The sequence below is a fragment of the Orycteropus afer genome, unplaced genomic scaffold, assembly GCF_000298275.1.
Source record: "Orycteropus afer afer isolate SDZICR_OR568_19922 unplaced genomic scaffold, OryAfe1.0 scaffold00192, whole genome shotgun sequence".
Classification (NCBI taxonomy): domain Eukaryota; kingdom Metazoa; phylum Chordata; class Mammalia; order Tubulidentata; family Orycteropodidae; genus Orycteropus; species Orycteropus afer.
This window is the reverse complement of record NW_006921779.1, coordinates 2356814-2370533: the sequence shown is the minus strand read 5'-3', so window position 1 is coordinate 2370533 and position 13720 is coordinate 2356814. Positions and strand designations below refer to the sequence as shown.

The following is a 13720-nucleotide window of genomic DNA, read 5'->3' as shown; positions in this document are numbered from 1 at the left end:
TTTCAGCAGAGCCGCCAGAGTCACACAGACTAGGAAGCAAGGGCTGGGGATCTACTTCGGAAAATCAGCCATTGAAAACCCTAGGATCACAATGCCTGACTCTGTTGTGCACGGGGTCACCAAGAGTTGGACACCAACTCAACAGCAGCTAACAACAACAATATGATAGAATGAAAAATTATCTTAGAATTTCCCTTCATGGCACCATAGAATTAAAAGGACCCTACCTCCTCTCTTACCTTTGCATATTTGGCATCTGGATGCAGAGCATCTGTTACGGCTTTAAACCACTCTTCTTCCTTTGGGGTGTCATGAAAGAAAAAAGCTTCCTTACTCAGATCAAGCTCCTGGAACCTATTAGGGGAAGCACCAGTTAGAAAGTAGGGAAAGATAATATGACATATTCCCAGATTGGTGTAGGTGCTTAAGTCCTAACTTTTTAGCTCAACTATAAGATCTTCAGGAGGTTCCCTTCGGAGGGAAGAAAAACAAACACTTATTGACAAGGAACTAAATGCCAAAGACCTTACAGGTGCTTTCACAAAAGTCAGTTCATTTAATCTTCATAATCAACCTATGAAGTAACTGGAAGAGCCCCATTTTACACCTGTGATCACTGACTTCAGTGAGTTCACATTAGTGCCAAGTGCAAACTGGGATTTAAACTTTTTGTTGTTGTTAGTTGTTGTTGAGGAGCTGTAGTAGTATAGTGCCTAAGGCATTTGACTACTAACCAGAAGGCTGGCAAACCCACCAGCCACTCCTCAGAAGGAAGGTTAGGCAATCTACTTCTGCAGTGATACTGCCTTGGAAACCTAAGGAGATGTTGCTATGGGTCAGCTCTGACTCAACGGCACATAACAACAACAATAATTGTTGTTGAGTTGGTTCCAACTCACAGTGACTGTATGTATAACAGAAGTAACACTGCCTGCTCCTATGCCATCCCCTCCGCTATTGGTTCTGAGCCCATTGCTACTGCTACTGTGTCAATCTATCTCATGGAGGGTTTCCCTCATTTTTACTGACAAGCATGATGTACCTTTGTAAAGATCTGTCCTTCCTGATGATGTGTCCAAAGAAAGCAAGATGAAGTCCTGCCATCCTTGTTCTAAGGAGCACTCTTTACAGAAGTAGATTGCTTATCTTCCCTGCATGGAGCAGCTGGTGAGTTTGAAGTGCCAACTTTCTGGTTAGCAGCCAAATGCCTTACCTATATGCCACCAGAGCAACTTACTCTGGCTATACTTCCTCCAAAATAGGTTCCTTCATCCTTCTGGCAGTCTACAGTATATTCAATATTCTTTGCCAACACGACGACTCAAATATGTCAATTCTTCTCCTATCTTCCTTTTTCATTGTCCAGTTTTTGCATGTATATGAAGTGACTGAAAAGACCATGGCTTGGGTCAAGGGCACCTTAGTTGTCAAAGTGACATCTTTGCTTCTTAACACTTTAAAGAGATCTTTTGCAGATTTTCCCAATGAACTATGTTGTCTGATTTCTTGACTGCTTTCCTCTATGCCACAGAGTTTTCCTTTGCTCCTCACCCCCTAACAGTACCTAGTAGAGTGGTGAGAAGACAAGAAGTGTGCAAAAAAAAAAGGCTAATGGGGCTTTCAAAAACTAATCTTCCTTCCCTGGCAAAAGATATGTTACTTTGTGACCAACAAAGTGTTAAATGACAAACTAATGAGAATCCATTCAAGATGCACTAATTCTGACAGAGGATTACACTAAAAATTAAACATTAGCATTTAAATGCCAAGCAGTGTTTTTAAACCCAGCAATTTGTCAACCATGAGGAAGAACATCAAATAGATAAGCAGCTGCTATTAACCACATACTCATTTTTCAATTTCCTTCACCTGAGTAAAGACTCAGATACCTATTCAAATCCCCATCCCTTCAACCACAGCAACACGCCGCTGAGATGTACTAACGACTAGGAGAGAAGCACTCACCCGACACAGTACACGTCTGGAGCCTGGATACCATCGCTTAGCCAGGGTTGGAGGCATTCTTTAGGGGACTGGCCATTGACATTGTATGTTCCCACAAAGAACCTGTCACCAAGGAGAATCAATCAATGAATAGGGAAGACTTGGGAGATGATGGAAAAACACATTTTGTGCTGACGTGGCCTCTCTGGAGTAGACTTTTAAGACGTAAGAAATGTCATATCTAACCTAGACCAATGACTGGCACCAAGACATGGCCTTCAGTCTGCCATGATATTTGTTGCTCTTGGGACAACACTACACAAACAGTAGAGACATACTTTGAACATTCCTATTTCCTTTTAACAGCCATAATAGAGCATAATCCACAAAGTAATTCTTCACCCTGTGCATGCTAATGAAGTGAAAATCTGAAAAGTGCCCTGGTAATTACATTCTGTAGAAAAACAACACATCAGTGTCCAAAGGACTGTTTTTCATAGTTTACTGTTTATATCTCTAGAAATGATGTTACTTTGTCTCATAGTCCCAGTACAATGGTTTTAAAAAATTTAGAAGAATCCTAAAACTTTAATTAATTTAACTGTCAATAATTCTGTTTAAAAAGATTATTAAAATACCGACTGCATTTTAACTGACTTTCTCCAAAGGCCCAGAATGACTGAAGGAATCAAAACCCCTCTCAGAGAAATACACAAAAACCAGGATCTCACTCCCTCTTCTGTACCCACATCTCTGCAAATATTTCTGGAACTATTTGCAAATTGTGTCACTCATACCACACCACACTTAACCAGAGTGCCCAGCCGTAACAGACGCTTGCTAAAAAGCATGGAAGGCATATGAAAATATGTTAAACGTCAAATGTCATTAGGGATTGCAAATTAAAACAATGAGATTATCACCACACAACCATCAGAATGACTGAACTCCAAAATGCTGATAACGTCACATGCCGGCAAGGACATAGAGCAACAGGAACTCTCATTTATTGCTAGTATATTCACTTTGGAAGACAATTTGCCAGTTTCTTATAAAACTATACATAGTCTTACCACAAAACCCAGCAATCACGCTTCTTGGTATTCACCCAAAAGAGTTGAAAACATACATATACACAAAAACCCATACACAAATGTCAGAGCTACTGTATTCATAACTGCCAAACTATGGAAGCAATCAAGATGTTTTGCAACAGGTGACTAAACAAACTGTGGTACATCCATACAATAGAGTATTATTCAGCTATAAAAAGAAATGAGTCACCAAGCCATGAAGACATCCAGGAATCTTAAATGCATATTGCTAAGTGAAAGAAGCCAGTCTGAAAAGGCTACATACTATATAATTCCAACTATATAGCATTCTAGTAAAGGGAAAACTATTCAGACAGTAAGAATTAAGGGGTGTAAAAGAAAAAGTAAGAGGTTGTGGGGAGGGAAAAAAGGATAAACAGGTGCAGCACAGGGAGTTTTCAGGGCAGTGAAACAATTCTGTACGGTTATTGTAACGGCAGATACATGACATTATACATTTGTCAACTCATCTGTTTACAACACAAAAAGTGAACTCTAATGTAAACTATGGACTTTAGTTAATAACAACAACGTATCAGTATTTATCCATCAATTACAACAAATGTATGACGCTAATGTTAGTAACAGGGGACACTGTTATGTGTCGGGGAAGGAGTGTACGGGAACTCTACTTTCTGCTCAATTTTTCTGTAAACCTGAAACTGCTCTAAAGCTGTAAAGTCTATTAATTTCAAAAAAAAAAAAAATTAAAGCTTTCTTTTAAAAAAAAAAGTGGAAATAAATCACTCATTTAGAAAATGATGGAAGAGAATCTATAAAATGATTTACTTCAAAATCCAGGGTTTGGGGGAAGTGTTTACATTTCAGAGTTGAACGATCATTTTTGCTTTGAAAACAGTCTATGACCCAGTTAGCCACCTGAAGTTCTGGATATAGGTATAATCCTCTTCTTTCTGTATTAGGTGTGATTTCACAATTGTATCTCGCAGTCCAAACTTCTGCATCGATAAAATATGTGCCTTGTCTGACACTGTGATAGTGGAGGAGCGAACCATGTTGGTAAAGTCAGACTTGGATTTATTCTGTCTAGAAACATACACAAAAAATGATCAGATTTTGGTAAGTCCTCCATGACAGAACACGTGAATATAAAGCTAGAGGTTTCCACACAATACTTGAGTCATAAAACACAAAAGGAGGCTAAGATAAAATGTATTTGCTAAAACCATGCTATTTCTATGTGGAGTTATATGAACTTACACACTGTTGATTATGCAGTATATTGGTACAGTCTTTCCGGAGACTTTTCTGTAACAGACTCAAAAGATCTCAGACCAGAAGGTAATCTTGAAGCTCAACAACTCACTGCCATCAAGTCGATTCTGACTCATAGCAACCCCCTTGGGTTTCCGAGGCAGTGATTCTTTATGGAAGTAAATTGCCCAGTCTTCCTTACATGGAGTGGCTGGTGGGTTTGAACCACCAACCTGCTGATTAGCAGTTAAATGCCTTAGGTGTTATGCCACCAGAGCACCTTACCTTGAAGCTCATCTAATCTAATTCCTTCATTTCTCAAATGAGACCCAGCATCATCAATGTTTCCCAGCTATTTGGTGGCAGAATCTAGATTAGAAGTCAGACCTGACAGTATACTTTCTATATACTAGTGTCACAGAGCAAGATTGTGAAACTATCCAGATTTCTTGACTTGGTAATTCTAGTTTCATAAATCTATTACTGATAATCCATAATGAAAAGAAAGGCAATTTTCACAAAAGTGTTGATAGTTATTGAAAACTGTTTAAATGCAGTATTAAAAGTTAAGCAAATATGACATATTTATCTAACAGAATCCTATACAATTGCTCAAGAAACATTTGTTGAAGATTTTAATGAATTAAGATACATAAAACATTTAGTATCATTATCTGCATCCCAATTAAGTGTATGTAAAAATGTTATCTACATATACTAAGAAAAAGTGAATTGAGAATAACAGATCTAACAACACTTAAAGTTCAGGGATTGTTCATTGCTATTTAAGTGCATAGTTAAAATACTGACAGAAACTTAAGAAAGTGGTTTTACCTCGGCCAGATGATTCTTGCTATGATCAGTAGGGGGCACTGGAATACAGACTAAAAAAAGGGAATAACTAAGAAAGAAAAAAAAAAAAAAAAATACTGCCCTTAAGTCAATTCTGACTCTCATTGCAGCTCTGTAAGAGGACTCTATAGGACAGAATAGAACTGTCCCACAGTGTTTCCAAGGCTGCTAATCTTTACAGAGCCAACTACCACATCTTATTCCCAGGGAGTGACTGGTGGGTTCGAAACACCAACTTTTGGTTGACAACAAAGCTCTTTAACAACCATACCACCAGGATTCCTAAATTTAAAAAAAAGGAAGAACTAAAAGAATGGGAGGGAGAACTCAAAACATTTCTAATCTTACACACTTCTAAAGTGGGGTCAGACTGCTAGTTTCAAATCCTGGATTTTCTAAATTTGCTAGTTCTGGATCTTGGTTGAGTTATATATATATAACCTCTCTTCACCTGAGAGGTTATGCAACCTATAAGTGTATGTAAAAATGTTATCTATGTATACTAAGAAAAAGTGAATTGAGAATAACAGATCTAACAACACTTGAAGTTCAGGGATTGTTCATTGCTTTTTAAGTACATAATTAAAATACTGACACAGACTGAAGAAAGTGGTTTTTGCCTTAGCTGCAAAACAGAGATAATAATGGTACCTACCTCTTAGGTTAAAACAAGAAAATCCATGTCAGAGCACCTAGCATGGTGCCTGGCATCAAAGTAAGTGCTCACTAAATGTCATTTGTGATAACTTACAGTATGCACAGCAATGGCCTCAGTTCTATGAATGAGGAAAATCAAGTCTGAAGAGGTACAAAAGGAAGGGAGAACTGCATTACCTTGTGAACACATTTTCTGGTTTATCCTGACCCCAGGAACCTTGGTCTCCAAGCAGACCTTTCCCATTTGGCCTCGAATCATCAAAGTTAGAACCACCTAAGAGGAGGGGGGAAGGAATTAATATATACACTTTAGCATATAGGTCACAGATTTTCCATGTGTTGTGTAGGAATCACTGGCAGTCCACATATGGCTTGAAAGCATAAGAAAGGCCTACGCCGGTGCCTGGGTGAAGTTCCCAGAGCATAGAGAGGAGGAAAAAAAAAAATCATCTGGGTGTCTTTACTGCTGAAGGTGTAACTATTCCAGTGAGTCTAACTCCATTTTAGAAAAAAATAAAAATAAAAAATGGTGAGGTCTGAAAAACCTAAATTCTAGGACCTGCTCTACTATTTATTGATCTTTTGACTCTGGCTAAATCATCTGATGTCTTTTAATCCCAGCTACTTAACTTGTCCTGCCCTCTGGGCAGGTTTACTATGGTAATAAAGTGTGCTGATGTGTGAGTAAACACATTGAAAGTCAAGAAACACATTGTAAAATATAAGATAATGATCTCATTACCCATTACCTTCAACGGTCAGTCAGACTTCACCTCCGAAGTCCTAAAAGGGAAAGGTCGAAGTGATCTAAAGCTGGAAAGGGGCTAAGTGCTCCAGGCAATGAAAAACATCTGTCCCAACAAACCCGCCTTGAAAACCAAAAAGCCTGAGAACTCCCAACAAAGAAATATTTGCAAAAAATTTTTAAACCAAGATAAACTTGAAAGAGAACATTAATCTGCTAATAGCTTCTCTGCTCCTTAAAAACCAAACCCCTTGTCACAAGGGAACAGCATGAAAAGGCCACATTGAGTTACAGCTTCAATACCCAAGTTGCGGGCAGAATCACTGGGGGAATGAAACACCACTGAAGAATTTTACTCTGAAGAATATTACTAAACATGGATTTTTTTTTTTCAACTATGCATTCTCATAACAAGATGAAACACACTTTGGAGATGAAAAAAGTAAAGATGGGTGTTTGGGTAAGAATAATTACATTTCGATCCTTCCAACCAATCACAAAGGTCTTTCAATTTTGCTTCCTAAATGGCTCTCAAATCAATGTAGTCTTATCCCCAGTGGCACCGGATACCAACATCTCACTTGGATGACTGCACCAGGTTACCAACATCTCATTTGGATGACTGCAAAAGCCTCAACTAGTCTCCTTGCCTGGTGCAAATGGTTTGCACTTGACTACTTATCTAAAGGCTGGTGGTTCAAACCCACCCAGCGACACCAAGGAAGAGAGGTCTGGCAAGTTGCTTCCATAAAGATTACACCCATGAAAACCCTACAGAGTACAGTTCTACACTGTAACAATACCTTTAATATGCCACACTCCAAGCATATTAAAGGTACTGCAGTAAGTGCAGTTATACAAAGCCCATCAGAAACCAACTTTGCTCTTGCTGACTCCGTTTTACCTGGCTAACTTCTACTCATCCTGTTAAGTCAGGGTTTGGCAAACCATTTCTATAAAGGGCCAGCTCTAGAAAATATATCGGGCTTTGTGGGCTTATACAGTCACTTGCAACTACTCTGCAAAAGTGCCCAAGAGCATGGTTGTGTTCCAATAATTTACTAATATACTGAAATTTGAGTAAAATTCTTTTTAGTTTCTGTGTATTTACATACTCGTGTCATTTCATAAAAGTGAAAACACAATATTTGTTTTGTGATTGACTTATTTTGCTCAACACAATGTCCTCCAGGTTCATCTATGTTGTAACATGTTTTGGGGAACTCATTTTCCTTTACTGCTGAGTAGTTTTCCCTTTTATGAATGTACATTTTATTCATTCATCCACTGATGGGCACTTAGGTTGTTTCCATTTTTTTGCTGTTGTGAATAGTGCTGCGATGAACGTAGGTACACACATGTCCCCCCTAAAATGGGGTCAGACTGCTAGTTTCAAATCTGGATTTTCTAAATTTGCTAGTTCTGGGATCTTGGTTGAGTTACATAACCTCTCTTCACATGAGTTTCCTTAGCCGCAAAACAGAGATAATAATGGTACCTACCTCATGTCTCATTGTGTCACTCCTATTAGATCCTTAGGGTATATTTCTAGGAGACAAATCCCTGGGTTACATGGCAGCTCTACCTCTAGTTTTCTGAGGAACTTCCAGACTCTCTTCCACAATGGCTATACCATTTTGCATTCCCACTAACAATGGACAAGGGTTCTAATTTTTCCACATCCCCTCTAACACTTGTTATTTTCCATTTTGTTATTAATCTTGGCCATCGTAAAAACTACAACAACAACAACAACTCACTGCCATTGAGTCGATCCCAACTCACAGCGACCCCTCCTTGTTTCCGAGACAGTATCTCTAAGGAAGTAGATTGCCCAACCTTCCTTCCGAGGAGTAGCTGGTGGGTTTGAACCGCCAGCCTTCTGGTTAGCAGTCAAATGCCTTAGGCACTATGCCACCAGCGCTCCTAGTGGGAGTGAAATGGTATTTCACTGTGGTTTTGATTTCCATTTCTCTGATGGCTAATGATATTGAGCATCTTTTCATCTGTCTATTGGCCATCTATGAATATCATATAATTTCCATCTGTCACAAAACATTATTCACTTTTGATTCTTTTCATTCATTTAAATGGTAAACACCATTCTTAGCTCATGGATGGTATAAAACAGGCAGCAGACTTGGCCCACAGATCATAGTTAACTGACTCCTACAGAAGGCCGTATCTTAGAGGTCACTTCTTCCATGAAGCCTCCTCTGATTTCTCTTGTTGTTGTTGTTGTGTGCCGTCGAGTCGGCCCCGACTCATAGCGACCCCTCCTTGGGTTTCCGAGGCAGTATCACTATAGAAGTAGGATTGCCCAACCTTCCTTCTGAGGAGTTCTCTTAGATTGGTCAAATACCCTGATTTTGGTGTTCCCATACCCCCCTGTACTTCCCCATTATAATCTTGATCACTGTGTACTGTAACTGTTTGTCTTCCCAGTTAGCCTATAAGCTTACTAAGGAAGAGACCCCTCACTGTATCACCATAATCCAGAACATGAATCAGCACTTTGTAAGTAGTACACTCAGCAATTTAATAGGAAATACTGGATGAAGAAGGAATGAGTGAACCTGAACCTCTTATGTGCCGTACAAATACGTAATATCCAAGTTCAAGTCTGTAGATTCTTTAAGACTTCCACTGTCTTCACATACAAAAAAAAAAGATAGGAAAACTAGAATAGGTTGTTTCCAGAGTTCTACAACAACGTGGTCAGTTACTTATTTCAGGAAACCAAATCCCCATATTGAATTCCACTCTACCAGAGCACATACTACTGAAAGAAGTCAGTCTAAAAAGGCTACATAGGATATGATTCCAATTACATGACCTTATAGAAAAGGCAAAACTACAGACAGAGTAAACAGATCAGTGGTTGCCAGGGGTTTGTGGCAATGGGTGAAGCACAGAGGTTGAAACTATTCTGTATGATATTGTAATGGTGGATACATGACTCTATGCACCTGTCAAAACCCAGAGATATTTACAACTCAAATAGTAGATCTTAATACATGCAAATTTTAAAAGATCATTTAGGCAGCCAGGGGATCCTTGGATGGAATACAGCCTATGGCAAAGAATCTATCCATATTACAAATGTCAGAAACCTCACTGAAGAGACGAGGAAAGGTACTAACCTAAATAACTTTGGAAAATGAATGCAATTGTAAGGCAAAATGAAAAGAACTACATACCAAACCAAAAACAAACTCACTGCCATTGAGTTGGATCCGACTCACAGTGACCCCTCCTTGGGTTTCTGAGGCAGTATCACTACGGAAGTAGATTGCCCAAAACTTCCTTCCAAGGAGTGGCTGGTGGGTTTGAACCACCAGCCTTCTGGTTAGCAGTCAAATAAATACCTTAGACACTATGTTACCCTGAAACCACTCTGCATGTATACTGGAAATGAACAATCAAGTAAATGATTGGTGGATGGTGGGCGCCAGGTTTCTCCCTGTTGAAGGTTAGAGATAAACAAGAGAAGAAGCCAGAAGGAGCCATCTGGTGATGGATTAGAATTCATCAGTAGGAATTCATTTTTTAAGTTTACTTATTATCTGTTTTTTAAATTGTAGTTTGGGTGAAAGTTTACAGAGCAAGTTAGTTTTCTATTCAACAATTTATATACATTTTGTTTTGTGAATTGGTTGCAATCCCCTCAATGTAACAGCACTCTTCCCACTTCCTCCCGGAATTTCCCCTTTCTATTCATCCTTCTTCCTAGCCCCTCCCTGCTTCTGTTCTTTATTATTGGATAAATGCTGCCCTTTGGTCTCACACGGCTGACTGTTCTGAGGATTACATTCCTCACAGGTATCATGGTATACTTTATTGGTCTATTTTTTGGCTGAACAGTGATCCCCAGGAGTGGGTTCAGTTCCAGGTCTGAAGGGTAACTAAGGATCAAAGTCTCAGGGCTATGCACTGCAGTGAATTGCTTGATGTGGCCCTTCTAGCCATTGTCCTCCATTCTGTGATATTTTGTAAATCCCATTATCCATGCCTGTTTGGGGTGCTGTGGTAGTTAAGGTCAGGTATCAACTTGGCTGGGCAGCTGGTAGCAGTCATTCCCTATAATGACTGGCAATCAACTCTGTGATGGGATTTAGGTTAATTCTGTTGGGGCAACACAGGTGGAATGTATCTTGAGTCTTGCCTTGATGGAAGGTGTAATTCAAATCACCACCCTTAGCTTCCCTAAGGGTATACCTACGAATTTCCTGCTTTGTGATCATCCTCATCTCACCCCTGGATTTGGGACAGCAGCCGTCCCTGATCATCTGATCTGCTGATCGAGGTTCATCAAACCCCGAGAGTTGGGAGGATCTGCCAGACCTACTCACGGACCCGGGACTCGCCAGCCTGCCAGCCTCCACCACTACTACGTGAGACAAACCCTTGGGTGTCTGTGAGTTCTGTGAGGCATTACAGCGAAATACAGAACCCTAAGACTGGGGAAATTATTGGGAGGAGGAGGAGGAGTTAATGTCTGAAATGATGGAGTGGCATGGTAGTTTGGACATTTGGGACATCTTTGACCTCTGCCTCATGGGGACCGGCCTAGTGCTGATCTTTCTAAGAGAAACTGTTCAAGCATGCACTCATTTTACCCACCAGCCGTTCCTCAGAAGGAAGGTTGGGCAATCTACTTCCGTAGTGATACTGCCTCAGAAACCCAAGGAGGGGTCACTGTGAGTCGGATCCAACTTGAGGGCACACAACAACAACAACAACAAGTAATAGAGATGGTTACATACAGAAATCTTTATAGATGTATGTGTACACACTAATGTCCTTGCTCTGTCAGCTGAGAAGGCCTAAAGCAACTACACATCAGAAGTGCAGCAAGGAAAACATCTAGAGTCCAAATCTTGGTTTCTAATACCACTTTCCAATAAGAGAAACCAGGTCTCCTTAAGAGAAATGGTTGATTCTATGACTGAGGCAGGAAATATACAAGGTAAGCCCAGAGCATCTTACAGTGCCAGAAAACAAGCATGTGTACACACAAAACTAAACAAACCAAAAAACCTCACAGTGACAGGGGTATCTCAGTGGGACACAGGCGTCAACTAAGAGTGCCCAATGGCCAGAGTTGAAATAATTTGAGCAACAAATAAAGAAGTACTGGATTATAATCCAAAGTACAATATAAATATTCATGGACCCACATTGATATAAACAAATGAGCGAACAAATAAATAAGTAAATGAGGGAGAACAGCTAAATCTCCCATGCAGAAGAATTCCAAACAATTTATTAGATAAGCCTCCTCAAGATGTGGATCTGATCTCCCCACTCCTTAAGTGTATATAGTGTATAGTGACTTCCTTCCAAAGAACACAGCATGGCAAAGGGGGGAGGGAAGAGTAACTGTACAGTGAAGAAATCTGACACACGCTACCTCAGCCAGGTGACCAAGGTTCACATCAACAGTATTAAGTCATGTTGACCGTGTGGATCCTAGCTATGATGCGATGAAAATGTATTTCACTGCTCTGGTTTCCTCCCCAAAAACCATAATCATAGTCCAACCATGGGAAAAACATAAGACATACCCAAGTTGAGAGTCATTATACAAAATATCAGACCAGAACTCCTCAAAATTGTCAAGGTCGTCAAAGCAAGCAAAGCCTGAGAAACTGCTACAGCCAAGAGGAGCCTAACTAGTTGCTCAGAATGAAAACCGAAGACTTGTCCTTGACTCCTTTTGCCCGCATATCCCACATCTAATTCATCAATGATTCAGGCAAGTTCTGTTGTTATGTTGTTGTCAGGCAAGTTCTACCTTTAAAAATATACCTGGAATCTGACCACTTCTCACCACCTCCCCCACTAGCCACTTAAGTGAAGTGGCCATCAGATCTCACCAGGACTACAGCAGTAGCCTCCTAACTGCTTTTGTGCTTCCACTCTTATACTCCTATAGTTTCCCATGTTGCAGCCAGAGTGACTTTGGGGAAAAAAAAGAGTCTATCAGACAAAGGTAAAACAATTAAGTAACCATGGGGGTGTAGAACTTCCCTATAAAATTTTTAGACAGCTTCCCATCACACTCAGAACAAAATCCAACTCCTGAATAGAGCTGGTAAAGCAACCAGTTACAGCTGAGTTGATTCCAACTCATGACAACCACATGTGTGCCACAGTAGCTCTATGCTCCAAAGGGTTTTCACTGGCTAATTTTTTGGAAGTAGGTCACCAGGGCTTTCTTCCCAGGAGTTTGTGGCTAGACTCAAACTTCCAATTTTCCAGTTAGCAGGAGAGCACATTAACTGTTTGCACCACCCAGTGACTCCATGTCATGGATCAAACTATGTCCCCCAAAATTTGTGTCACCTTGATTGGGCCATGATTCTCAATGATTTAGAACTTATGTAATGATGTGATATGATAGATATTAACAATACCCCATGATGTAATCTGTGTGAAACCCATCAGTTGTAAGTTAAGATTAAAGATGGGCTGTAACACCCTTAGTCCCATCACAGGCCTAATGGGATGTAAGGGGAGTTTCCCCAGGGTGCAGCCCTCATAAGAGATAAAAAGAGAGAGAAGCGAGTAGAGAAGGGGGACCTACCACCACCAAGAAAAAGGAGCCAGGAGGAAAGCGTGTCCTTTGGACCCAGGGTCCCTGCACTGGGATCCTCCTGGGAACAGGAGACACACAGAGGGAGAAAGACTTCCCCTATAGCCGGCACTCTGAACTCGGACTTCTAGCCTCCTAAATTATAAGAAAATAAATTTGTTTATTAAAGTCATCTACTTGTGGTATTTCTGGAACAGCAGCACTAGAGAACTAAGACACTCCAGAATCGGTGAGGCCCTCACAACTCTCTAGCCTCATCTGCTTCACTCAGCCTCAGGTTGCCACACTTCCTTTTTGGCTGTTCCCGGAGCACGTCAAGCTCATGCCCACTTCAGGGCCTTTGCTCTTGCTCCCCCAGATCTCCACATTGCCCATTCCTTCATCCCATTAAAGTCTAGCTCAAATGACACCTCCTCAGAGGGGCCCTCTCTGACATCCCATCTAAAACAGGATCCACCACCCCTCATCAATCTAGGCCCTTACTATGTTGTTGTTGTTGTGTACCGTCGAGTCACATCTGACTCATAGTGACCCCTCCTTGGGTTTCCGAGGCAGTATCACTATGGAAGTAGGATTGCCCAACCTTCCTGCCGAGGAGTGGCTGGTGGGTTTGAA

The 13720-nt window shown here is 40.5% G+C and overlaps 1 protein-coding gene across 1 annotated transcript in view; it reads right to left on the bottom strand.

Annotated features, from left to right (window-relative positions):
- The window catches only part of INPP5B (inositol polyphosphate-5-phosphatase B), a 76206-nt gene that overhangs the window by 24806 nt on the left and 37680 nt on the right, over positions 1-13720 (bottom strand). The window contains exons 7-10 of the mRNA XM_042781880.1: positions 5940-6036; positions 3918-4085; positions 1966-2067; positions 240-354 (exon numbers count right to left, since the gene is read on the bottom strand). Of these exons, the coding sequence (XP_042637814.1) occupies positions 240-354; positions 1966-2067; positions 3918-4085; positions 5940-6036 (482 nt within the window). The remainder of the gene's footprint in view (positions 1-239; positions 355-1965; positions 2068-3917; positions 4086-5939; positions 6037-13720) is intronic.